Genomic DNA, 26329 nt, shown 5'->3' with positions numbered 1-26329 from the left:
AAATTGACCCATATAAATTAGGAACAAACTTCAAAATACTAGAATGAGGCAACTGAATAATTTCCGTACAATTGTCTTTTCACGATCAACTAAGAGCATGGCCATTAGAGATCTTTCACATAGTTTCTCACAATTAAAATAAATAAAATAGTGAAAAATAAGAAAAAATGGTAGAGTGGTTCACATTTGAGAGATTCCCATATATATATGAGAAATTCATCTTTTAGATGTCACTTATGCAGTGATTCATTTATTTTTAAGATAAATAAAACAATTATAGAAAAGTATTAGTTAGTTAGCAAAAATAGATAGGTTTTTCAATTTTTGAGAGACTCATAAATACACTAAAAAAAAAGAAAAACTCTTGCTAATACAGTGAAAATAGTATAGGTTTCCTTAATAAAGAGAAATGATTTTATACAACATATGTATATGGGGAAAAATAAGCAAAATATGTATGATTATTATATAAACCTATGGAAGTAAGGCTCCGGAGGCAGCCGGAGAATCACCATTACTCCCGTCTTCGAAGACGATTCCACTCGTTTAAACCACATCCAGTCTGACAGTGGTAACGGTAGGTTGCCGTCTCTTTTTCTGATAAGTAATTCCACGAGCCTTAGCTTGACTCCCTTTGACTTCCCTAAGGTAAATCCTAACAGCGCGTGCAGCAAACGGGTTCGTTTCCGGCCGTCCACCGTTTTCCTCGTAAGCGGCTCTAAGTCGTCCGATCAAAGAGTCGAGAGATCCCCAAGCTTGTTTGTGCGGACAAGCGCAAGGAGATGTTGGGTCCGAGTGGCCAAAGAAAAAACATGTTGTCACGTGGACTTTGGTTTTTCCGAATTGGTCTAGGTACTTGAGGAACTCGAGCACGTGAGCCCCGCTGCACAGCGTTAGCGTTAGAGGGGGTTTGTGGTTTCTTAGGTATTGTAGAAACGTGTTCCAGTCGCGGCGTTTCTGTGACTCGTAACGGCTTGGTGGTGGTGCTGACGCGGTTGAGGGTTTTGGGTCGGGTCTGCATGACCCATAAGTGACTGGTTCCATGGAGTTTTACTACTTATTTAGTACGTTCTTGTGAGTGTTTTTATTTAGAGATGTTTTTAAAAGAAAGAGAGAAAGAGTGTGGAGGTTTTTTTTGTTTAGAATCTAGATGGTGGGAAAGAGAGTTATGTAAGAGAAGAGACAGAAGAGTAGAAATTTAGGAACGTTGAATTCACGTGGCTAATGTCCCTACCTAAAGTTCACCTGACTAGTTTTGTTGAACCGTAGATTTCTTTTTAATAATTAGTTTACATCTGAAATGGAATCCAACTTGTCTTATCATTACGAACTGATTAGACTCCACCACCCTTATATGGGAAATGAAAGAAACAACTGAACGTCTCAACTAATCCATATATACATCAAGCACACAATTTGGTCATTTATTCTCCAAAAGTAGTAAACTGTTCTAAGAAACTTAACTATGTAAATAACTAAATACTCCTTCCGTTTCGAAAATAAAGCTGTTTTAGAAAATAATTTTGTTCAACAAAGATATATATTTTGTGTTTTCTATGAAAAAATTATAAACTTTAAAAAAATTAATTGATTTTATTAAATTACTATTGGTTAGAAGATATTGAAAATTGAAATTTACAGAAAACGATACATTTATTATATTGATGCAATGTGTTTTCTTAATATGTATGAAAACGCTAAAAAGTCTATCTTTGTGAAACAGAAAGATATAAAGTTAAACGGAAAGAGTATAAAATTAGAGAAATATTTATGCTTATCATGGTACGGTACATAAATGATATATTGGTTTCGTAATGAAAAGTATCACAAATGCCAGCAGATACATTTTGACCGGAAGTAGTGTTTGTGACCCATTATTTTTACAAAATAACAACTGAATTCACAATATCATTATATATAATTTAAAGTAGAGCATATGATATTTTTCTTAGCCTAGACATGCACGTTACTGTTTCTGTACCTTGATAACATTTGTCACAATAATAACACTAACCTATATTAACTAAGTTACAAATATCGGTTTTAATATTGGCTTTACACCCGTAAGAAAATCCGGTAATTGAGCTAGTCAGCGGTTACATTCACAATGTTATTGGTGCCAATAATACATGAAAAGAAAAATTGATGAGCAATTCTTTCAAATAGCATTTTTTAAGTTTTTGTTACAAAATATCTCTAAAAAATATCAAAATAGCTTTTTTTTTTTTTTTGAAAAATTCAATATTTATTTTTTATTTTTAAAATTTTAAAACCCTATCTCTAAAAACTCATCCCTTGACTATAAACTTTATCATTAAAAAAAACTATAAACTCTAAATCTAGATTAGTTAAATCTATGATTAAAAATCTATTTATTTTTTAATAAAATTTAATTTGATTATTTTTTTTATTGAGGGTTATTTTTGCGACAAGATTATTCTAGGGAATTTCTATTATAACTTTTTTAATATTTCCACGTCTCGGGTTCGTGTGCGGGTGGATTCATTAGACCGGTCCAGTAGAGTTGACCAACCTGAACCGGATCGGTTATTTAAATAATGAACACCCCGCGTACCCGGTCAGAAAATTGCCGTCACAAGTACGCAGTTAAGAAGGAAAAATCAAAGGTTAGTCGTAAAACGACACCGCTTAGGCATTTCCATATTCCAAATCCAACCGAACCCCTTTTCCTTCGTCAATAAAAATAAAAAAGATCAGATCTCATCACTCTCTCTTCGATTCCAATCTTCTCTCGACTGTCTTCCTCAAAGGTACGTTTTCGAATCGCTTCTCTCCGTCTCCGAAGTATCGATTCCAAAATTAGGGTTTAGGTATTTCACTTTCCATCATCGCTTACGAATCTCTTTTCTCTATGTTTGAACCTCCTCTCGTTTTGATCTCTATGGCGTTCTCTTACGTTTTCCTCAGGTTCCTCCACCACTTTATGCTTCACAAGCGAGCTAGTGAAGCATCATCTGTTGCTAGCGAGATCGTCAGTTCCGATTTAGCATCGTCCTCTTCGCCGATTAAGAGACGCCGCATCGATATCACTGATTCCGCGTCTGAGAACTCCTCGATCGTAGCAGCTTCTGGTAGCACTAGCAGCGGCGGTAGCGTCGTACAGCAGCAGCGCGACATGGCTTTTGGTAATTCGAACCGTCAGGAGATCGATGAAGATCTGCACAGCAGGCAGCTCGCCGTGTACGGGCGTGAGACGATGAGGCGTCTCTTTGCTTCAAACGTTCTCATCTCGGGGATGCACGGCCTTGGCGCTGAGATTGGTATGCTATTCTTTTGATTTTATCATTGAGATGGTGGTCTTGGAACTCGTATAGTTATATTATTATTTGGGTTGTTTCAGCCAAGAATCTAATTCTTGCTGGTGTGAAGTCTGTGACACTGCATGATGAAAGAGTGGTAGAGCTATGGGACTTATCTAGCAACTTTGTTTTCTCTGAGGATGATGTTGGCAAGAATAGGGCGGATGCTTCTGTTCACAAGTTGCAGGATCTTAACAATGCTGTGGTCGTCTCTAGCTTGACCACAAGCTTAACCAAAGAGCATCTTTCTGGTTTCCAGGTATGTAGACTTGCTTTCTATTGGTTCTATTTGGTCTGAATCGTTTTGTGTACTGGATTGTTGCTAGATAGATATATTTTGAGTAATGATAATTTTGGAATTGTATTGATAAGACATAAAGAAATGGTTACTGTCTTCTTAGACTTTTTCTGGTTCTATTGTTTATGCTTATAGGTGTGTACCTTTGTGTGGGTGGTTCTTGTTGGTTGGTTGGTTTACGCTGATTTATCTACTTTCCTGTGAAACAGGTTGTTGTTTTCTCTGACATAAGCTTGGAAAAAGCAATTGAGTTTAATGACTATTGCCACAGCCATCAGCCTCCCATCGCCTTTGTCAAGGCTGATGTCAGGGGTCTTTTTGGCTCCGTCTTTTGTGATTTTGGGCCTGAATTTGCAGTTCTCGATGTTGATGGAGAGGAACCACACACAGGCATCATTGCCTCCATCTCTAATGAAAACCAGGCATTTATCTCTTGTGTTGACGATGAGAGACTTGAATTTCAAGATGGTGACCTTGTCGTTTTCTCTGAAGTTGAGGGTATGACCGAACTGAACGATGGGAAACCAAGGAAGATAAAAAGTGCACGGCCATATTCATTCACCCTTGAAGAGGACACTACAGGCTATGGAACATATGTGAAGGGTGGTATTGTCACTCAGGTGAAACAGCCAAAGTTGCTGAATTTCAAGCCGTTGAGGGAAGCTCTTAGTGATCCAGGGGATTTTCTGTTTAGTGATTTCTCTAAGTTTGATCGGCCTCCACTCCTTCACTTAGCATTCCAGGCGCTTGATCGGTTTACATCTGAAGCTGGTAGATTTCCTGTTGCTGGCTCGGAAGAGGACGCTCAGCAGCTTATATCTATTGCCACATCCATCAATACGGGGCAGGGTGATTTGAAGGTGGATAATGTCGACCATAAGCTTCTAAGACACTTTGCCTTTGGAGCCAAGGCTGTCCTGAATCCGATGGCTGCAATGTTTGGCGGTATTGTTGGACAGGAGGTTGTCAAAGCTTGCTCTGGAAAATTCCATCCCCTCTTTCAGGTGATATTTCTTTTTTCATGTACTTGGGTTAGAAACTGTGGATACGACAAATAAAACTCAAAGCTCTTTTATTAAAACCTTATCAAGAACAGAAATTAAACAAATCTCAAGAGAGCTATGTTCCTCTCCTTGCCTAACCCGAAAAAGCATCAAAGCACTCTCTTGCTTGGAGGAGTTTTACATCCAAGCGTTCATCCATATATAATATGTTAAAACGTTAAAAGTAGTTTAAAGTATATAAAAATAATTAGGAATCTTGTAGTTTCTTAAAGTTAGAGATAGAAATCCAATGATAAAGGAACATTAACTGATACGCATCATCGCTCTTTTTTTGACACATATTGTTTCTAGTTTCCTAATGGCACCTGATGTTGAACTTCTTATTTTCTTTATCAGTTTTTCTACTTCGATTCAGTGGAGTCACTCCCCTCTGAACCTCTGGATTCTAGTGACGTTGCACCAAGGAATAGCCGGTACGATGCCCAAATATCTGTATTTGGGGCCAAGTTCCAGCAGAAACTCGAAGATGCTAAAGTTTTCACAGTAGGGTCCGGTGCTCTTGGCTGCGAGTTCTTGAAAAATATGGCTCTGATGGGAGTTTCATGTGGAGACCAAGGGAAGCTGACAGTGACTGATGATGATATAATCGAGAAGAGTAACCTCAGCCGTCAATTTCTGTTCCGTGACTGGAACATTGGACAGGCTAAATCAACGGTTGCTGCTTCCGCTGCTGCAGCTATAAACCCCAAGTTCAACATTGAGGCGCTACAAAACCGTGTTGGCGCTGAGACAGAGAATGTATTTGACGATGCCTTCTGGGAGAACTTAACTGTTGTCGTCAATGCACTGGATAATGTCAATGCGAGGCTCTATGTTGATTCTAGGTGCTTGTATTTCCAGAAGCCGCTCCTTGAGTCTGGGACTCTTGGTGCAAAGTGTAACACGCAGATGGTTATTCCACATCTAACTGAAAATTACGGGGCGTCAAGGGATCCACCAGAGAAACAGGCCCCCATGTGTACAGTGCACTCGTTTCCACATAACATTGATCACTGTTTAACTTGGGCTCGCTCTGAGTTTGAAGGTCTGCTTGAGAAGACTCCCGCTGAAGTGAATGCATATCTTTCCAGCCCTGTTGAGTACACTAACTCAATGATGAGTGCTGGCGATGCTCAGGCAAGGGACACATTGGAGAGGATTGTTGAGTGCCTTGACAAGGAGAAGTGTGAGAACTTCCAAGACTGTTTAACCTGGGCTCGACTCAGGTACTGACACACTCTTAATTAGTACAAGTCGTACGTAGGTTCAGAATAGCAGTGGTAATGATAGAATGAAAGATTTTAACCTGTGCTTCTATGGTTATTTAGTTCTTTTACGTGCAGCATTTCAGGATTCAGAATTGTTTAATCGGAAAATAAGTAGGAAACCATTAAAAAGTTTAAAAAACGTTGTCAGGAGGTAAGAAGTCCTTTGTGGAGTCTCATTAATGTGTTTCTATTTCACGTGACCAGGTTTGAGGATTACTTTGTTAACCGCGTAAAGCAATTGATATACACATTTCCTGAAGATGCTGCGACAAGCACTGGAGCTCCATTCTGGTCTGCTCCTAAAAGATTCCCACGTCCGCTCCAGTACTCCTCTTCTGATCCAAGTCTCCTCAATTTCATCACGGCCACTGCTATTTTAAGAGCAGAGACATTTGGGATCCCTGTGCCTGAGTGGACTAAAGACCCAAAGGCAGCAGCTGAAGCTATTGACAATGTGATAGTCCCAGACTTTGAGCCAAGAAAAGATGCAAAGATTGTGACAGATGAGAAAGCCACCACTTTAACCACTGCTTCGGTGGACGACGCTGCAGTCATCAACGACCTCATTGCTAAGCTCGAGAAGTGTAGGCATAACTTGTCTCCAGATTTCAGGATGAAACCAATTCAATTCGAAAAGGTAAATATTCTCTGATGCTATTCTCACTGAATGAAATCTAATTGATAACAAAGGTTGAATCTTAACCAAGGAGTGTTGTTATTTTGAATCATATTGTGTGTTTGTAGGATGATGATACAAACTATCACATGGATGTGATAGCGGGTCTAGCCAACATGAGGGCGAGGAACTACAGCATACCTGAAGTCGACAAGCTGAAAGCAAAGTTCATTGCAGGGAGAATCATCCCAGCCATTGCGACCTCAACAGCCATGGCCACTGGTCTGGTCTGCCTCGAGCTCTACAAGGTCCTCGATGGAGGACACAAAGTGGAAGCCTACAGGAACACATTTGCCAACCTGGCGCTTCCCCTCTTCTCCATGGCTGAACCGGTTCCGCCAAAGGTGGTGAAGCACCGCGACATGGCTTGGACCGTTTGGGACAGATGGGTTCTAAAAGGAAACCCGACACTGCGTGAGGTGTTACAGTGGCTGGAGGACAAAGGTCTTAACGCGTACAGCATCTCTTGTGGAAGCTGCCTCCTGTTCAACAGTATGTTCCCGAGGCACAAGGAGAGGATGGACAAGAAAGTAGTGGATCTAGCTCGGGATATCGCTAAAGTGGAGCTGCCGCCTTACCGTCGCCATCTTGATGTAGTTGTGGCTTGCGAGGATGAAGATGACAATGATGTCGATATTCCTCTCGTCTCCATCTATTTCAGGTGAGTATTTATCAAATAAACCAAAAACAGAGGAGGAGAAGATGATGAAACTCTTTTGAAAGAGACAAATGTGTGCGGTTCTGTTTCTTTAAAATGTTTTTCTTTGTTTTTTCATGTACTATTGCTGGTGTGGGTAAAATCCACACGTCACCCACCATCTGAACATGTGTCTTGTCAAAACCTGAGTTTTCGTTTATCGCTGAACGCATTCAGCTTCATGGGGGGTATTAATATTTTGTACTTGAGATACCTAATTTGAGTTTCTTCAGGATGCTCTAAACATCATGGCAAAGATATAAGTTTTCTTAAATATATTTTTTCCTGAATAGCAATGAAAGAAAATTTCAGATACCATAAAGGAAGAACAAGAAACGACTTGGTTAATGGAAAGTAAACTCATGGAGACATTTGGCGCCAAGCTGAAAACATATGAAAAAACAAAAAGAAAAACAAAACACAAGTTGAAGCCTGAAGGAGAGAGTTCATGCATTAAACCATAACACACATAGATTTCACAGAGGAAACCTGCCCAACAGTCAAAACATGATTGCACCACTCAACTTTACCCCAAATGTCACCTCCTTGACGTCTTCCAAGCGAAATCTCCGCACACCAAATCTACTGTGTTTTTTCACTACTCGGTTCTTCTTCTCTTTTAGAAAAATACAAAGCCAGATTCTGACCGAACCGCACAATATCTGTCCAAAATCGGAGTCTTATCTCAGCCAACAACTCATCCAAACCTTTAACCACTCCCCAGCGCCACTCCACAATAATTCCTTTTTCTTTCAAGTCAAGATTATAAAACAACGAGATATGAGCCCATTGCTACGGGTTCTATTTGATGTTTTAATTTAATAAAAGTCATAAAATAATAAATTATTTTATTATATTTTTATTATTGTTTTTTGCATATGTTGTTTGAGATTTGTTTTATAATTAAAACCTGTTTTCACATATAAATTTAATTTAATATTTTTATTTTATAATCATGGTGCATAGATGAATTCTTATAAACTTTGTACATCGGATTAGAGAAAATACTATACCTAAAAGTTTAAACTGAACACAACCTGCATCTTTTTAATATTAATCTTTTTAATATTAATCTTCTTAATATTAATCTTTTTAATATTAATCTTTTTTAAAAGTTGCCATTTTCAATATTCATTTTTTCAATATCATTAATATTTTTATAATTTTTCTTGTGAATTAAATAATTGTTACTATCATGTTTATCGTTAATTTTTAAGTAAAATTACTATTAAATAAAATTTTACAATGCTCTCTTGCCAGGATGTAAGAAAAAACAAATCTTAATTGGTTAAGATTAGAAAATAATTATTTTTAGAAATCTCTTTTATTTAGGATTTTAAGAAAAGAAGAAGTTATTTTCATATAATGACAGTTTTTATTGATACATTCACAATCTAGTTTTTTAGTTGACACATGTCACAATGATATCAGGTGAAATATTTGAAGTCCATTATGGTTTATATTTTTTTTAACACAAAATTATTAAAAAGTAAAGTTAGTTAATTATAAGAAAAATACGATTATGTTACATTTTTATTTTATTTAGACTTTTAAAAGGGAAACTAATTATTTGATAATTAGTTTTTCTTTTATATTTTTATACAGCTATTTTATTTTTAATAGAAACAATTCTGTTAAATTATTTGTATATTTTGTCTTATACATACAAACACATGTCACAATATCTTATTATATAAAGGAAAATTACTATTAAATAATATTTATAATAAAATTTTTAATAAAATTCATTTTTGTTAATATCTTAGTATATATATTTTTATTTATAAGATATATTAACATATGTCACAATCTTAAATATATAATTGACATGTGTCGCGATCATGTTAATTAGCAACGTTGAAAAACCAAACTTTATATAATAAGATTACAGAGAATTAGTCACCTATAATACATTTAAACACTTGTCAATCAACATATTAATCTAAAAATATCTACATACACATACAATAAAACTAAACTATGTTCAGATATTATAAATTTTTGGACAGAGTTCAAATTGGATTCTTCTGAGTCTGGGTAAATTTTTAGGAACGTAAAAATATCTAAATAACTTATATGTTTAAAAATGACACTAAACAATTTATTAAAAGGTAAAAATCAACATCCGTACAGGCGTGCATAGCTCTAGTAGACATTATTTCAGAAGTTATTGCTTAGTTTTCTTCACCACATGTCATTCTAACAAAGAAAGAAATGATGATATCTATATTATTAAAACTGAAGTACCTTTTGGTACTGTTTGGAAATTTAGATAGTAGATTAAATGAAAGTTGTTTGGAAACAATGATAGCAGATTATTTTTTTTTATTTACATAATTAGTCACTGTATTTCTTTCTTATTTACAGATTCTGTCGTTTGGAAACTTGGATAGCAAATTAAATAAGAATTGTTTGGAAACACAGATAGCAGATTCAATATTTCTTTTTATTCATACATTTAGCCATTGCATTTCTTTCTTATTTACAAATCTGCCACTTCACTTAAAATCAAAAAAATTAATTAATTAATTACAATGAATTGTTATTTCTTTTTGTTGAAATAAAAACACAAACTATAATATATAGTATATATTAATCTGCTACAATACAATTTTCAAGAAAACCAAATATCATAAAATTAATAATAATTCATAAAAACCTACTGTAAAAATTAAATCATTTTTAAATAAATAAACAAAAAAATCAATAGGTTAATATATGAATATTATAATTACATCAAATTGCATCAAGTTATAAAATTATAAATATAATATTACGTACAGATACAAAACATAAAAATATAAATTGACATTTTATAAAATCAATGGTTTATAAATTTACATTGAACGCAAATTAAATCTAACATCCGCGCGGGGGCGCGGGTCAAGATCTAGTGTTCTTTTAAAAATGATGACATGGATCATATATAATTATGACATTGCTTAACACAATTATGACATAAAATTTGATTATATAAATTCAAACTAAAACAATACATATATGGTAATTTATCATAAACTTACACAGTAAAAAAACTAATAAAAAAAATATTCATTTATGTTATTAGTATTTAATATATTTTTAATGTTTCTAATGACAAACATCTATATATTGTAAAATTGCAGTAAGATATTGTATCAATACCACATTTTTATATATAATACTAGGACCGGCCCGCCCTACGGGGGGAGGGGGGGAAGTTATAATAAAAATAATTTTATAATAATTTATTAAGTAATTTAAAATTATGATAGATTAAAAAATATTATAAATGAAAAAATAATGAAAGAAATTATTATAATTATTTTTTTGTTTGAATTATAATGACAGTAAATTTCACTATTCTCTGATAAATAACATTATATTTTTAATATTTATTTTAATTCAAATGTTTTGTTTTATAATATTCATAATTAAACTAACTTATTTAAGGGTTTTTTTTTGCAAATATGACTCAAAATTTAAAGTCATTCCTAAAGTAATTCATGCTTCTTTTTTGTGATGTAATTGTATATTCCCTTTGTATGTATATTTTGTAAAATATTGTTAAGAAAAGTATATAATAATGTTTATGGGTTTTGAGAATTTTAGGGTGTCCAAGGATTATTTATGTTAAGATTAGTTATATTTGAGTTAAAATGTTTAATGAGGGGGTTCATTGAATGATTTAATGTGATAGTCAATGAGGATGCATGAATCCAACCGACTTCCATAACGGTTCCAAAATTCAACTAAGGGTAGAAGAAGTGGAATCGAAAAGCCAAATACGACGCCTTCCAACTGATCTTGATCGGAATTCAGCGTGGCCGGTGCAGCAAATCTTCATTGGCCGTAGGTTTGAACCGGAGTTGTTAAAACACAGATGATATGTCTCTCGTTCGTCGACATTATTTTTGGAGAAGAAGCCGTTTCATGTAGGACCCCCTCATGTGTTACCCTACAGCCCAGAAACCCAATTATGTTAAGCCCAAAACACTGATCTGAAATATTTATTAACAAAAAGAGAAGAGCTCATTAATAATTGTGATTAAGTGAAACACTGAGTATCATCTAAACTGGACACGTGTCGGCCTGTCAGGAACCGACTTTATGACGTGGCAAAGCAGGAGTGAAGCGAATATATATATATATATATATACTAGGGTCTGCCCACCCTACGGGCGGGACATACTTTACTTGTGATCTATATTAGTATTTTTTGTATGATTTTTTTGGTTTGTGTTTCAGGTTTGCATTTGCAGTAGATGCGTATGATAATGCTTTTTGTCATTTAGAAAGTTTTAATTGAAGAGGGATTATATGTGATAAGATATAGTTTGCGTATTTACAATAGTTATTTCTATATTTAAGAGTTGTGGCATTGATATGTTGTGAGTGAGGGCTTCGAATGGTCTTCATGTTTTTTCCTTTACAAAAATTTGATCTCGTATTCGGTGCATTATTTGTGGTTTGTAATATTTTGGGTTTGGAAGACTTCAGTTGGGGGTAATATTTTGTGTATCTTATAAGAGTAAGTTGAAACCATATTCTTTTTGCATGTTATTGGAGTGGAAGTGGTGATTATTGAAGTTGCATTTCTTATTAAATGTAAAATGTTATATTTAATGCAATAAGGTAATGTGAAGAAGGTAAAGCAAAGTTAATCAAAATAACAAAACATTGAAATTGAACAATGTGAAAACTGAGTAGTGGTCGATGAGTGTAGACATTTGTTACTCATCGTAAAATCAACTCAAGAACTTTTCCATTTGTTTATAGTAATAACAATCAACACATCGATTTTTCATATTATTGAGATGGTGTTTTCTTGGTGGCATTATAAAGATTATATTTGTTCCATAACACTTCTTTTTTAATATATAGATGTTGCATAAGGAACGTTTGATCTATCTCCAGCATTTGTCAGCTCCATAAATGTCGGTTTGCCGTTCATAACAATCCATATATTTCATGCATTTCTCATGTCACTTTGCGATTTTTTTTTAATTCTGTTTAATATTTGTTATTATTTTGAAATGGTGGAATCATTCATCAGCTTTACCCTTTTTATTTGCATTTGATAAAATGTGTAAATATAATATCATAAAAAGTTTCATTTTTATTCTTATATTTTTTTGAAGTTTATGTATTTTAGATAATATTATATATTGTGTGCTAAAATAGTTTTAGATTGATGTAAATCTTTTGCTAGACTGTAAATGAACTATTGATTAAAAAGAACTTTTTGGTTATTAAACATTTTATTACTAAATTTCGTATATAGAATAAGATGATGAGGGTACTATTTGGATAGCTGGAATACAAATAAGTGAAACTCTCCCGGGTTCAGTCCCCAACGTGCCGCCTCCATGGATCTCTGCAACTTCATCACGGTTGTGCAGCCTTCCCGCATATGAAGCAGCTAACCCTTCTCATGGCTCCGTTGGTGATTTCGTCTTCTCTGTCGTGGTTCCGTCCTCCGCCTCCTCCGTCGCAGTTCCGTCCTCCTCCCGACCCGCCGCCCCGTACGTCTCCTTCTGTGCCGCCAGAACCGCCTTTTGAAACTCTCTCTCCGTCAGAACCGCCGCTTGAAGCTCTCTCTCCGTCAGAACCGCCGCTTGAAGCTGTCTCTCCGCCAGAACCACCACCTGAAACTCTCTCTCCGCCAGAACCACCAGATCCTCCTGACGCACCTTTCACTCTCGTGTTTCTTCTGCTCCTTGACACATCCTGCGCCTTTTCTCAACCGGTTTCAAAAGCTCCAGATCTGGAATCTTGTTTGTTGAATATGGCTTTTGTGTTCTGTGATGAGGTTGCTTCTCTTGTGTATGTTGGTGATACAAGCTTTGTCTTCAAATATGGTATCCTGCAGATTGTAGTGTGGTTCTTTGCTGGTGTGATCTCATACATTCTACTCGCCCGTTGAGTATGATTGTCATTGTATCCATTGAATCAACAATGGGTTGGTCGATCCCCATCACCATCTCTGTCTCTCTTCCTCGTCCATTTATCCAGGTTTTATCAGAAAGATTCTCTAAATTAATGCTGGATGATGAGTTGATATCTTGGTTTGGTATTTTGGACTCTCTCGTGGTCCCTTTACTGCAGTATGCAGTTTCTTTACTGCAGTATGCAGTTCCATCTTTGTGATACTCAAGTCCTTTCAGTTGTGGCAGCTTAATGGATTGATGCATCACATATCCATTCATTGTCTGGCTTCCTCCGTTATGGAGTTTGTTCCTCTCCCAATTTCATTATCTACTTTATGTGGTTTTGTTGCAGGGAGTGTAATGTTGAAGATTAGAGATACTTCTAACACTGAAGTTCTAATCAAAGGCTTTATAGCCATGTTGAAGATTGTTGATTGTGCACTTGTTGCTGCTTCAATCTTGGAAATTATATCATTGATTGTGGTCTCTAATTTCCAAGGCGTCGTCTCACTTTACAGCTTGATGGTCGTTGAGAATAGAGGACTTCTCGACTTCATTAGTTGTTTAAGCGTTTTGTATGCCCGTATCCTTCTATGTTGTATTTGCTTCTTTGTATTAGTTGTTTGTTTAGCCTATGTGGCTTTGTTTTCATGTTTCATGAACACTTCTTCCATTCGTGGAGAGTAGCATCTATAAAATTTCAGTTTGACCAAAAAAAAAAAAAAGAATAAGATGATGAGGATTATGTAGTGCTTAATACAATTTTAAAAAATTATAATGTTGAAATTTTATATGAATATAATTTTGCTCTTGTATACCGTGAAAGTACGGCCAAGACCAAGACCAGCGAGATCTTAAGAAGCTCCTTATCATTCACCACAAAAACAAATCTGCGGTTGGTTTCAGATCACAGCCTAAAGCATCTGTAATGGCCCCAAAGTTTAAAGAGATGTACATATGTAGTATATTAAAGAGATACAGCCAAAAAAAAAAGCATCTCATCACTTGTAGAAAAAAAATAATAATAAATAAAGAGATACAGCCTTTCGATTGTAGAAAAAATATTTTGATTAAGATCTATCTTAAATGTTTATGGCAACTGAAATCTCACACTGTGTGCAACTTCTTTACAGAGCTAAAACATGAGATCAGGATAAGCGGCTTAGGGTTCAGCACATTTTTCCTCTGACGAACACTATTAAGAGGGTTGAGATTCACACTAAAGGCCAAGTGAGATTCACACTATTGTGGGATGTCGTTTCACCAAGAACCGTTATCGAGGCATTCTTAGCCATCTCATGTAGCATGGATGTTTCATCATCAACATAGCTAGCAGTGATGAGATGCTTCTTCAGCTGAGTGAATCACAAAGTGGAAGCAGAGGTACTTAGAATCAGAAAACTGCAGAAAGAATGTGTTATGAAAATGGAATCAAAGTCTAGTGTTTTGAGAATAGTACCGTACCTCTCAATGCATGTCTTTGATACAGCATCAAGAAAACTTAGAGATGATAATCTTAGGACAACATCATCCTGCACACAACACTGAGAAAATAAGATTTGAGGGATGGGAATATTAAGTTTGAAGTTAGGGAGTGACATCAAAATTTGATTACTTAAGACACTGATGCTCGAATCTTAACATCAAATTCAAACTTATGAAATATGAGTGATTCTGCTACTCTGCTCTTAAGAATGTTTTATGAGATGACTCTCGAGTCCTAAGTCTTAAGACAAAGAGATATGGATCGAGTAGTTGGTGTAGAATAAGGTTTTGACTCACCGAATGGTCCATGTACGACAGTGTGCCCACCAGGTAATTGACCTTTGGATAGAACAATACCGATCCTCAGTTTTTGTGGCAACGAAGGTGTCCATAGTAGTTCGCCCTCGTCGTACCATGTTGAACTGTTGTCATCACCTTAATGAGCACAAACCAAAATATTAAACCAAAACTATGCATAAATGATCATATTTAACATCATAATCATAGTGAAAGATTTATACTTTCATGGAAAGGAGCATTATCTCCATAGTGTAAGAGCCACCACTATCATTATCAAGCAACAGAACTTCTTTCTCTTCTTCACGAACTACCTTTCTAACTGATTCTCTTGAAGGTTTACTTTTTGATATTTCAAAATACTCTTTCCTTTGTTTATTGTTTGTAGGCTGAGTCAGTTGCTGCTTGATACTGAAAGGGAATCTCCATTAGAGCAGCAAGAGCAAATGCAGCTTCTTTGGCTGACTCTGATGAATCTCTCTTCATGATCTCTGTGAAATTCACAAACTTTGCAGAGAGCAGGTCAAGATCAAAGAAAAGGGGTTGGATACAGATGGAACTGAAAACTGGGAATGAGATGATACCTTAAAGTTGTCAAATTCACGCTTAGGGATCTTGTCGTCGAACTTCCTCATGTCTTCCCATCGCCCGTCTCCAACACCGATTAAAGCAATCGACAAAGCATATGAGCTGTAAGGTGAAATGAACTCTGGGATAATCAGCTTCTGAAAACAGAGTACAATACAACAGAGTAGAACAGAGTTGCAGAGATGAAGAAGAAGCTATTGCATGTTGTTTCACCTAGCGTTAACATAGATCTCTTGTTGACTGAGTTCTCCCTCAGCCTTATCAACACCTCTCGTTACCTTCACATTCAGAACGTAGCCTCTTGTTTGCTGTCATCTCTTCATAAGGCACATAATCTATACTCTTGGGCCAAGAGAGAAGCGTAACATATGCTTTAGGTGCTGGTATAAGGCAATGTAGCTTCTCACTCTCCCTAGGTTCCTGATTTTACAATCAGAAGAACTCGACTTCAATTGGTCTAAATAAACAAAAGAAATTCAGATCAGCTCAAAAGTACTCAGAACAGCAGATCAAGAGGACAAAGTGTGACGCTTTGGATTTCAATTAGCAATCGAGACATAAGAACAGATCGACACAAGAAAATAAGATCAGATACACACACATGCTCACTAAGAAGAAAAAGATCAATCCTTTATGACATAATTTAACAAAGGATCCGTAAAACATATGGAGACAGGAAGTAGAAGTAGATTTATGGGAATGAACAAATAAATAAGAACGTACAGAGATAAAAGGAATCTGGGAGATCCACTTCTGAATGCTAAGGGTGGTGAAGATGATTGATGATTGATGGAGATTGAATTAATAAGGCTTTAACACCACACGAAAAACACATAACTCTGACCGCTTCAGATTCAGTGATGAAGTTCAGAGGTCGCGGCCGGACAGAGAAGAGAGACGAACACTGGAACTTTGATGTTTTTGCGGCCCAAATGAATAACGATTAATGAAACGGTGAGTTCTCAATATTGGACACGTGTCGACACCAGAAGCTTTGATTTATCTAGCTGGAATTCTATGTGGAGCAAACTCTATTTTATATAAATAGATAATACTAGGTTAAGATTTGCGCCTTGCGCAGAACGAGCATCCGGTATACAAATCTTTATACGTGAACTATTATTTATTTTACATTTTACATATTATAAAATAATAAATATATATTTTATATTTGAGAAGAAAATAACTATTACATATATAGTTAATTGGCCCAAACACATAAATAAATATAATGACTCTTTTTATTTACAAATTTTTATAATAAACAAATCAAAACAATTATATTAATCTAATTTTCTATGGTATATAGTTAAATTTAAATGATAATAACATATATATATAGTACACTTTTAATATGATAATTTGTATTTTTTATAACAAACTCTTAAACTACTGGAAAAAAAATTCAATGTGGAATTTTCATAATTTTCGTAATTTAAACACGAATTAAAAAATTTAAAGAATATTTCAAAATTAAAATATTAAGTTCTTCATACTTGTTCAATGCAAATTTAAGAACTAAAATATTTATGTATTTGGTATATAATTTACTTTAAAGAATATTAAAATATATATACTTTTAATATAAATAAATTTTAAATGAGAATTTCTATTCATATTTTATCATCATTTATATCTCTTTATAACACAAATTTAAAACATTGATCACAAATTTTTAATGTGAGACTTATAAAAATATTAGTAATTTTGAATAATTTAAAATTCTAAATTTAACATATACGAAATAAATTATATTTTTATTATATGGTGAATATGATGGTGTAATTTATTTTAATAATATAATATTAAAAAATGGTGAACGATATAAAAATTGTTACCAAATCTTTATATTCAAAATTAATAATTACAATACATATTTTAAACATATTATGTGACTCTGTAATTTTTATTTAAGGAAAGAGTGAAAATATCCTTTTGTACATTAATAACTAATTTATGTTTAGCTTAATAAAAAATATATTATCTGTTTAGATAGACCAACTTAATTCTCTATTTATACTAAAAGTCATTATAGTGATGACACGTGTCATAGATAAAAGGTTGTAATGTTTCTCTTTTAATATATAAGAGATTGTTTTCAAAATTTATTACATGATATTAAGATTATTGTAATATGATCAATTTAGTATAGATATTTACATTTTGACATGATTTTTAGATATTTTAATAATATTTATATCATATCAATTATAAATATTTATACTTTTAATATATAGTTAAATAAATAAAGCTATATTTAAGTTTATTACTCAATATAAGGATAAACCTAATCAAGTTCCTATATTATGGAGAAAATTTATGTTTACCACTTTCATGTTACCACTTTTCATATTTACCACTACTAAATGAACATTTTCAAATCTTCATTATGTGGCAAAAAGACTCTTATACATTTGTTATCTATATATATAATAAATCATTATTTAAATAAGTAATAGATAAAAAATAAAAAATAATATTTTTTTTACGTTTTTGAATTATATATTTTCAAATTCGAACTTTCTTATAAAAAAAAATTTGAATTTTTTTTGAATATTTTTTTATTTTTTTTGAATATTTTAATTTTTTTTTCAAAATTTCTTTTTGAAAATCGAAAGTTATGTTTGAAACTATTTAAAAAATAAATATTTTAAGTATTTTTTATATATTTATTAGAATCCTAAATTTTTCATTACAAAAACCTTACCCCACCCCTCAACTCTAAACTCTAAAACTAGATTAATTAACCCTAGGGGTATAAGTATCTTTTATCCTTCATTAAAAATAAGGGTAAAAGTGATTAGTGTAAACATGAAATTTGGTACTATGAATGTGGTATTTGTGGCAATTTTATGTTTACCACTTTCATATTATCACTTTTCATCTTTATCACCAATAAATGAACATTTTCAAAAATATATTTTTCATTAAGTGGTAAAAGACTATTATACCTTTGTTATCTTTAAATATAATAAATCATTATTTAAATAAATAAATAAAATGATTTTTTTTATGTTTTCGAATTTACTTTTACAAATTAGCACTTTGTATAAAAAAAAACGTTTGAATTTTTTTAATTATTTTTTAATTTTACTTTCAAAATTTCTTTTTAAAACTCAAAAATTATGTTTGAAAATATTTTAATTTTTTTTAAAATATTTTTTAAGTATTCTATTTATATATTTATAATAATCTTAAATTTTACATTCCAAAAAGCCTACCCCACCCTCAACTTTAAACCTTAACTCTAGATTAGTTAACCTTAAAAGTATAAGTATCTTTTAACCTTCATTAAAAGTGAGAATAAAAGTGATTAGTGTAAACATGAAAAGTGGTACTATGAATGTGGTATTTGTTGCAATTTCTCCTAAATTATTGAAATGTATTTAAAATTTAATTGGATAAAATAATTTAGTTGAGTGATTAAAATTGGAGTCATTAGGTTTAATAATTATCTTTTATAAGTTAAATATTTTTGACTAAGACCAATAAAATAAAATAAAATATATTAGATTTTATTCTTATAAAGATATAAAATATTATAAAATTTATTATTTCATAAAATGAAAATTAGTTTACTAAATTAAACTAATTTAAATACAACTAAATTAGAAAATTAAAATATATTAAAGTTACAAATGATTACTTTATACCTAGGGTGATGATTGTTTTGCTAGTTTTTAGATTTTAGTTTTTGGTTTTTGGTTTTTAGATTTTAGTTTTTAGATTTTGGTTTTTAGTTTTTGGTTTTTGTATTTGCAGTAGATTTTAGTTTTTTCAAAATCACGAATGGTGATTTTAGATTCTGGTTTTTGGGTTTTGATTTTTGAGTTTTTTTTAATTTTGAATTTTCTGTATATTTATTCCTTTTTTTAAGTTTTGATTAGTAATTTATTAATTTTAGAAGTTGTCTATTATTTTTAAAAACTTGACTTGACTTTACATAAAACTAGTTTTAATTATTACTTTTATTTTATTGACAAGTTTTTTAAAAATGTTATCTACAAAGTATTATTTTGGTCATAAAGTCTTATAGTTTATAAACATAAAATAGTATAATGATGAAAATTAGTTTTTCTAAATAATACAAAAATTAATTAACAGTAATATTTACGTATTATTTAATAGTTAACTTTTATTATTAAATTTATTTTATTAATAAGTTTACAATTGTATATGGGTTATAGTGTATTTCAGTATAGTAAAGCAAAATATTTTATGAAGATCAATTTGTTATAAAAAAAAATCAATTTTTATTAGGTAAAATATCATTCACAGTATACTAATTTTATTATATTTAATATTAGTTTCAATTAGCGTAGATATATAATTGATCCTTAACAGTAAAATTATTCTTTTCCTATATTAATGGGGTTTTTTGTAAACACTTTTTTTGAAAACTCCTATATTATGGGTTAATATAGAAAATAATAAAAATAAATAAAAACTCAAAAGCCAACGTAAATAGTCAAAAACCATTGTTTTTGGTTTTTATGTTAAAAAAACAGTTATTTGAAAAAACTAGTTTCTCTACATTTTAGGGAATCCATTCTTTGAAAATCTTGATTGGGTGTAAAATGGATTTTGAAAAAAACAAAAACCAAAAACTAATCTAAAAACTACAAACAATCAAGAATGAATTAAAAATAAATATATTATATATTTTGAAGAGTTATTATTTCAACGCCATAGCACATGAAACCATTTTGTTGTTGTTGTTGTTTTTGTTTGTTGTTTGTTTAAGAAAAAGTAAAGAGAGAGAAAAAATCCTCCGACCTCTCTCTAGAAAAGATTTTTGGAATCGCGATCTCCGACCGGCGGTGTGGTTTCTCTGTACCACCGTCGGTCGGGAAAAGTTGTTTTATGGCGACGTTTAATCTTCGATTCTCGTGTTCTCTTCCCGGCATGGACGGCTCCGGCGGTGTTGCATGTCCGGCCCCTGCTCCGGTGTCGCATCTTTCGATTGATGGGCGACCGGCTTTGACTCCGGAGACCACACCTTCTTCTTCGGTGATGGTCTGTCGGCACTTAGCTTTTCTGTTAGTGTTGGTTGTTTTATTTCTGGGTTTAATCGGTCTTTGCTTGATTTCTTTAATCCGTGGGGCTGGTTTTAATCTCGGATTTGGTGGCTTGGAGGCTGTGGATGAGATCTCGAATTGATCGATGATGCTCTCCGCTTAAGGATTCCAGGCACTGAAGGGTTGTGATGCAGTTTCTAGTTTCCGGTGTGTTTACCGGCGCCGTTTAGTTTCTCCGGCGTGCTCTCTAGGGGTGAGGAAAGTGGAAGGCCTGGATGACGCGTGTACCTCGTTTGGTTGAGGGCTAACCACGTGTCATATTCTCGATAAGAATCTCGACGTATGTTTGTCGAGTGTTGTTGTTTGGTCAACGTTTAGTGTTACTGGGCTTCGAAGCCCAACTGTTATCTCTTTTACTTTGTGCTATAGTTTAAGTTTTGTATCAGTTGTATGTTTTTTGAATGGCCCTTGTACTATGTGGGCTTTGGCTTTTTAATAAAATAAGATGGCAAAAAAAAAAAAAAAAGAAACCATTTTGTTTAGGATATAATCATATAAGCTAAGAGTTTTGTAAATACAGAACTACGGAGAGTAGGTTTTACAGAAGGTATTCCGTATTTCATAGTTTCCTATTTATAAAAATAAACCTTATTTTGTACAGAGATATACTTATGTCTTTAGTCATGTACTTCGTCAATTTTCATGGTACGGGTATGTATATATATATAAAGAAATTAATTTCCTTTTTCTATCAAGCCAAGATTTAAAACAATTAGTCAATTACAGAGAATTGGTCAAGCATAATACATTTAACCACTTGTCAAACAATATATGACCATTTCTATGCAAGATATTTAATATGGTTTGAATTAATTAGTAAACTTATAATTCTGGTCGCATGTAAATTTGTGGTAACTAAACGATTAATAGCAAAGATAAGTCATAGCCACACAGTTCTTATATAAGGACACATTAATTAGATAAACGTGAAGTTGCCCCCAATAAAAGTTGAATGTGAAGTTCTCAACCTCTATAATATCCCGCAATTTAACATCAGATTGTCAGATGGGTCTTCTCCTTGTTTGAACTGCGTATACCTGATCTTGTCATTTCATTTTCGATATATATAGAGAGAGGGAGAGAGTGTGAAAATGGTGGGGCAATGGTGGAAAGAAGATGATGAAAAGGTGGTGATCCGATGCTACAATGATCGTAGGGACAGAACTGAAATGGATTGTGTGGAAAAAAGTTGTGAGATTGGTAACGACCAAACTTTTCTCTTCACAGACACATTAGGCGATCCCATTTGCAGAATCCGGAACACTCCTCGCTTCATTATGCTGGTGAATTTCTCTTTGCATCGCTCTTATTTTCTTCTTCTTCTCTTTGTTATTCCTTGTTTTATATAAACTTAAACGAGAATATATATCTTATAAAAAAATTTAATAATGCTAAAACAAAATTTTTTTTTGGTGTAAATCTAAAACAAAATTTGTGCCAACAATATATATGTTAACAAAAAGTAAAAACGATAAGTGAAGTATTGGATTGATATAACTTTATCAAATTTATGTACATTATTTATAGGTGGCAGAAGTTAGGAACAAGCTGGTTGGTTCCATACAAGGGTCGGTAAAGCCAGTTAAGTTGCAAGATAAGTCAGTGAATGTGGGTTACGTTCTTGCTCTTAGAGTCATGCCGCCGTATCGACGCCATGGCATTGGTTCGATTCTCGTGAGAAAGCTTGAGGAATGGTTCATGTCTCACAATGCTGACTATGCTTACATGGCCACCCAAAAGGACAATGAGGCCTCTCTCGGTCTCTTCGTCGGAAAACTTGCCTATGTCATCTTCAGAAACCCGGCAATTCTGGTTAATCCGGTAAACCCCAGAGGTTTGAAACTACCTTCTGATATTGGAATAAGGAAGCTAAAGGTGATTTTACTACACATTGATTAGTTATAAAATCTTTGAAACGTGAAATATTTCAAACTACAGCCCACATTCATATAAAATTCAGAACGTTTTATATTGCATATTGGGCTCCTTTTTGTAGGAAAATAATCTTCATGAAAATTAGTTTATGGTCTCGTTTACATTTATATTTTCTAGATTTAGGAAAGATAGTAAAAAAATTATCACTCAAATGTGAGCTTAAGCAGTCACCAGACATAATTGTATAGCATAAAGTTAACTAAACTAGAGTAGGCTCCCATGGACATTTAATATCAATTCTGTATCTGTAAGTGACAGGTGAAAGAAGCTGCGTCATGGTACCGGAAACACGTAGTATCAAAGACAGATTTTTTCCCGGACGACATAGTCAAAATCTTGCGGAACAAGTTAAGTATAGGGACATGGGTAGCTTATTACAAGAACAACGACAAGATCATAAGTTGGGCTATTCTTAGTGTATGGAACAGTAGCAAAGTATTCAAACTTAGGATTGGCAAAGCTCCTTTGAGCTTTGTGATTCTCACCAAAGTTTGCAACTTCATCGGTAGATTCTTGCCGTTTTTAGGCTTAACGGCGTTGCCAGATCTGTTTACGCCGTTTGGGTTCTATTTCCTTTACGGTGTGCACGCGGAAGGTCCGTTACGTGGGAAACTCGTTAGGGCATTGTGTGAGCACGTTAGTAACATGGCTGCTTTAGATGACGGTGGGGAGTGTAAGGTCGTGGTGGTAGAGGTCGACGGAGAAAGCAACGGCAGTGATTATTCTCTGAGGAGATGTGTTCCTCATTGGAAAATGCTTTCGTGTGATGATGACACATGGTGCATCAAACCGTTGAAACGTGAAGAGAATACGACTAGTTTGAATGACTTTACCAATATGTTCCTGAATTCAAAATCGCGCTGTCTCTTTGTGGATCCAAGAGATGTGTAGTTAAGCTAGCTAGGAAAATTGGCTGCATGTTTGGCTGATAACTTACAGAATAGAAAAATATATGAAATTATTTCGCTATCTCGTAAATTATACTAATGACATAATATTAATGATGCTACTCCATGACATTATGGTCTTTAATCAGATGCTAAACGCGCTTGAATGGCAACCGCCAAATGCCCAACTGTCGAAAGCATACAAAATTAACACTCATCAATCAACAAAACACAATCAAACCCCATCGACTCACAAAACGTTAAGATCTTTAATCTATGAATCCAAGACATCTTGTGGGGTTCGAGTTCTTCTCTGCATTTTGTTTGGCGCATGACATCGCGGGAGAAATGGACCCTAGTTAATTATTATTTTTGTCTTGATTCGAGAACAAAGGTGTGATAGTTTAGGTAATCATCGTTCTCCATATAAAATCTGAAAAAGATTTCCTCAAGTAGGTGCCACCATTTGTTGTCCTTGGCATTCTTATTATCTAGTTTGAGAGCTGTAAAGTAGTTAAAGAATAGTCATTTTCCATATGTATTTTATTTAATGAATAAATTTTGTTTTGAATCAGATTGTAATCATAAAATTTTGTAATGTAGATATCTCAATATTAAATGAAATTAATACGAAGGAGATTGGTCGTGCCGGTTATGTGGTCCTTTATGTTCCCTTTTCATTAGGTTTAGAACCAAATTTTTATTGATGGGCCGTCCTTTAATTTAAAGATAGATATAACTCATTCCCTGATAAGTCGAATTACTCCATGTGATACATTCATATGGCTCCCACAATTTTATTGACGTTTACCTTTTTATGTATTTACTCTTACTGGCTGGAATATGATGAACTCATTATATATTAACTGAGAAATTCTATGACATGTGACATATGTTGTGTGTAATCACTATAATTCTTATTAGAGTTTTAGAGAAATAAATTGCTTCATCTAAACATATACTATACTTCTCATTAAACTAACCATAACAATTTGTATATCATTTATAAACTTTATAAACTTTAAATTATTCAAAAATTTAAATCATTTAACTAGATAATAAAAATATAGATATTTCATATATATTATATTTTAATTTTAAAAAAAATGATTATAAATTACTAAAACTGTTAAGAGTTTCACACTGCAAATTTTGTGATCAATTGTTTAAATTTTTGTTATACCAAGATACAAATGATCATAAAAATATATGAATATGAAATCTCATATAATAGATATTCATATTAAAAAATATATATTTTAATCATTTAAATTAATCAATATAACATATAGAAATACATAAATATTTTAATTTCAAAATTTAGAAATATGTATCATGCTTGAATTGATAAAACCTAAATATTTTACAATTTTAGTTTGATCAAATCATTAAAATATATTTTACATATCATTTCTTATTATTTAAAAATAATTTAAAAACTTTTTATTTAACAAATATTTTATAAAACATATCACTCCTTGCATGGCACATGTTTTTTTGTTCAACGGCACATGTGAGATATATCATGTGTCATCAATAAAATGATTGTTATAATACTTAGCGAAATAGAATTAAATTACAAGAATAATTACAATACATGTCATTCATTATTTGGTCCATCTAAATATATTATGTATTTTTTATTAAACTAATTATAAATCTAATTAGTAATCTGCAAAAAATATTCTCCTTTCTTTCCTTCAAATAAAAACTATAGAATTACATATTGTGACTTAAAATATATAGGACATTTATTGTTTTTGAATAATAAGAATTTGATAAAATTTATCCTATGTCATTTTTGTTTAATTTTATATTATTAAAATAAATTTAAAATTACATCAACGATTTAACTAAATTTAGATTTTTTTTTATATGTTACATTTGAATTTTTAAAAGGACTATGTATTAGTAGAACTATTAAAAGTCTCACAATGAAAATTTTGTAATCAATAGCTTAAAATCTTCTTTTAACAAGATACAAACAATCATAAAATAATATGAATATAAGGATAACCTTGATCCACATGAGACGGACTGTTCAGACCTAGTGAACATGACCACGAATCTGATGGACTGGTTAGCATTCACGTCGAAAATTGATGTTCCTCGGAGCAGAAATAATTGGACTGACTAACTAGCTAAAGAGACAAGAATTAGAAGTCGTACTTTCTCCCATATAAATCAGATATATATCGTTTAAAAATAACTATATACCATATAAGAGATACATATATTTGTTATCATGTAAAAATAATTTTAAAACATTTATTTAACAAATATTTAATCAAATATTTTACTCTGCGGCAAATTATTACCTACTTATTGTTAAAGTATATGTTTTATTTTTATGTCAATATGTGGTGGTGTTTAAAACACGTTTATACTCCATACTTATATTAGTAGCTTAGTTAACCCAGATTCGAAATTCAGATTTTGAGGTTTATAAATAATTTAACAAAAGTAAAAAAAAATGTTTTAATAATTGGGGAATTAAATATTTTACATGTATTAAATTTTAAATTTTTGAATATAAAATCAAATTTTAACTTTTACATATATTTTTTTCTTTTTACAAAAAAAGAATGTCAATGATTCATTTGGTTATGTTGTAACCCACTAAACCAATTATACACTATCTCAAATTTGTTGTAGCCCGATATTCAAGATTGTTTCCACATAAATTTTTCTAATTTATATGTAAACTTTTTCATAGTTTATTTACTTTCTTCATTATTATCATTTATGACTTCACATAGTATAAATTCACTGATGATACGGTGGGTACTCAATTATTTATTATTTGGACTATGTGTTTAATTCATAGTATAGTATAATTACTCACTTC

At 32.6% G+C, this 26329-nt stretch overlaps 3 protein-coding genes and 1 long non-coding RNA gene across 8 annotated transcripts; 2 read left to right on the top strand and 2 right to left on the bottom strand.

Moving 5' to 3' along the window:
• Window positions 1-371: 371 nt before the first annotated feature.
• Window positions 372-1152, bottom strand: LOC106454898 (protein LIGHT-DEPENDENT SHORT HYPOCOTYLS 6). Its single transcript, XM_013896977.3, has one exon. The coding sequence runs from the start codon at window positions 1042-1044 to the stop codon at window positions 547-549; it is 498 nt and encodes a 165-aa protein (XP_013752431.1). The 5' UTR covers window positions 1045-1152; the 3' UTR covers window positions 372-546.
• A 1462-nt stretch (window positions 1153-2614) lies between these two features.
• LOC125603070 (ubiquitin-activating enzyme E1 1-like) lies at window positions 2615-7576 on the top strand. Of its 3 annotated transcripts, none has more exons than XM_048774323.1 (7): window positions 2615-2771; window positions 2929-3281; window positions 3362-3579; window positions 3828-4622; window positions 5019-5887; window positions 6134-6566; window positions 6674-7576. In XM_048774323.1, exons 2-7 carry the CDS (start codon window positions 2945-2947, stop codon window positions 7268-7270), a joined length of 3249 nt encoding a protein of 1082 aa, XP_048630280.1. In that variant the 5' UTR covers window positions 2615-2771; window positions 2929-2944; the 3' UTR covers window positions 7271-7576. The 3 variants fall into 3 exon arrangements, with proteins under 3 accessions (XP_048630280.1, XP_048630281.1, XP_048630279.1); XM_048774324.1 differs by having other exon boundaries at window positions 2653-2831; XM_048774322.1 differs by lacking the exon at window positions 2615-2771 and having other exon boundaries at window positions 2888-3281.
• A 6640-nt stretch (window positions 7577-14216) lies between these two features.
• On the bottom strand, window positions 14217-16551 carry LOC106451445. 3 transcript variants are annotated; one of them, XR_001289584.3, is made up of 7 exons: window positions 16305-16551; window positions 15795-16001; window positions 15578-15683; window positions 15218-15500; window positions 14994-15131; window positions 14676-14743; window positions 14217-14566 (listed from the first exon to the last, which is right to left on the bottom strand). It is a non-coding gene; the product is annotated as an uncharacterized LOC106451445 (long non-coding RNA). The 3 variants fall into 3 exon arrangements; XR_007335216.1 differs by having other exon boundaries at window positions 15860-16038; window positions 16305-16524; XR_001289582.3 differs by having other exon boundaries at window positions 15795-16038; window positions 16305-16522.
• A 3389-nt stretch (window positions 16552-19940) lies between these two features.
• Window positions 19941-24434, top strand: LOC125603069 (probable N-acetyltransferase HLS1). Its single transcript, XM_048774321.1, has 3 exons — window positions 19941-21942; window positions 22187-22534; window positions 22853-24434. Exons 1-3 carry the CDS (start codon window positions 21751-21753, stop codon window positions 23483-23485), a joined length of 1173 nt encoding a protein of 390 aa, XP_048630278.1. The 5' UTR covers window positions 19941-21750; the 3' UTR covers window positions 23486-24434.
• Window positions 24435-26329: the final 1895 nt, after the last annotated feature.

This window comes from Brassica napus, unplaced genomic scaffold (genome assembly GCF_020379485.1).
Source record: "Brassica napus cultivar Da-Ae unplaced genomic scaffold, Da-Ae ScsIHWf_3084;HRSCAF=3898, whole genome shotgun sequence".
In the NCBI taxonomy this organism is placed as follows: Eukaryota; Viridiplantae; Streptophyta; class Magnoliopsida; order Brassicales; family Brassicaceae; genus Brassica; species Brassica napus.
Note: the sequence above shows the minus strand (reverse complement) of the source record. Positions and strands in the feature narration are given on the sequence as shown.

What these genes read in the sequence shown, in the direction of transcription:
- LOC106454898 (XM_013896977.3), bottom strand. Translation starts at nt 1,044, where the DNA reads ATGGAACCAGTCACTTATGGGTCATGCAGACCCGACCCAAAACCCTCA.
- LOC125603070 (XM_048774322.1), top strand. Translation starts at nt 2,903, where the DNA reads ATGGCGTTCTCTTACGTTTTCCTCAGGTTCCTCCACCACTTTATGCTT. An exon ending in CGGCCTTGGCGCTGAGATTG is followed by an intron (nt 3,282 to 3,361) that starts GTATGCTATTCT and finishes GGGTTGTTTCAG; the next exon opens with CCAAGAATCTAATTCTTGCT. An exon ending in AATTCCATCCCCTCTTTCAG is followed by an intron (nt 4,623 to 5,018) that starts GTGATATTTCTT and finishes TTTCTTTATCAG; the next exon opens with TTTTTCTACTTCGATTCAGT.
- LOC125603069 (XM_048774321.1), top strand. Translation starts at nt 21,751, where the DNA reads ATGGTGGGGCAATGGTGGAAAGAAGATGATGAAAAGGTGGTGATCCGA. An exon ending in CTCCTCGCTTCATTATGCTG is followed by an intron (nt 21,943 to 22,186) that starts GTGAATTTCTCT and finishes CATTATTTATAG; the next exon opens with GTGGCAGAAGTTAGGAACAA. An exon ending in TTGGAATAAGGAAGCTAAAG is followed by an intron (nt 22,535 to 22,852) that starts GTGATTTTACTA and finishes TGTAAGTGACAG; the next exon opens with GTGAAAGAAGCTGCGTCATG.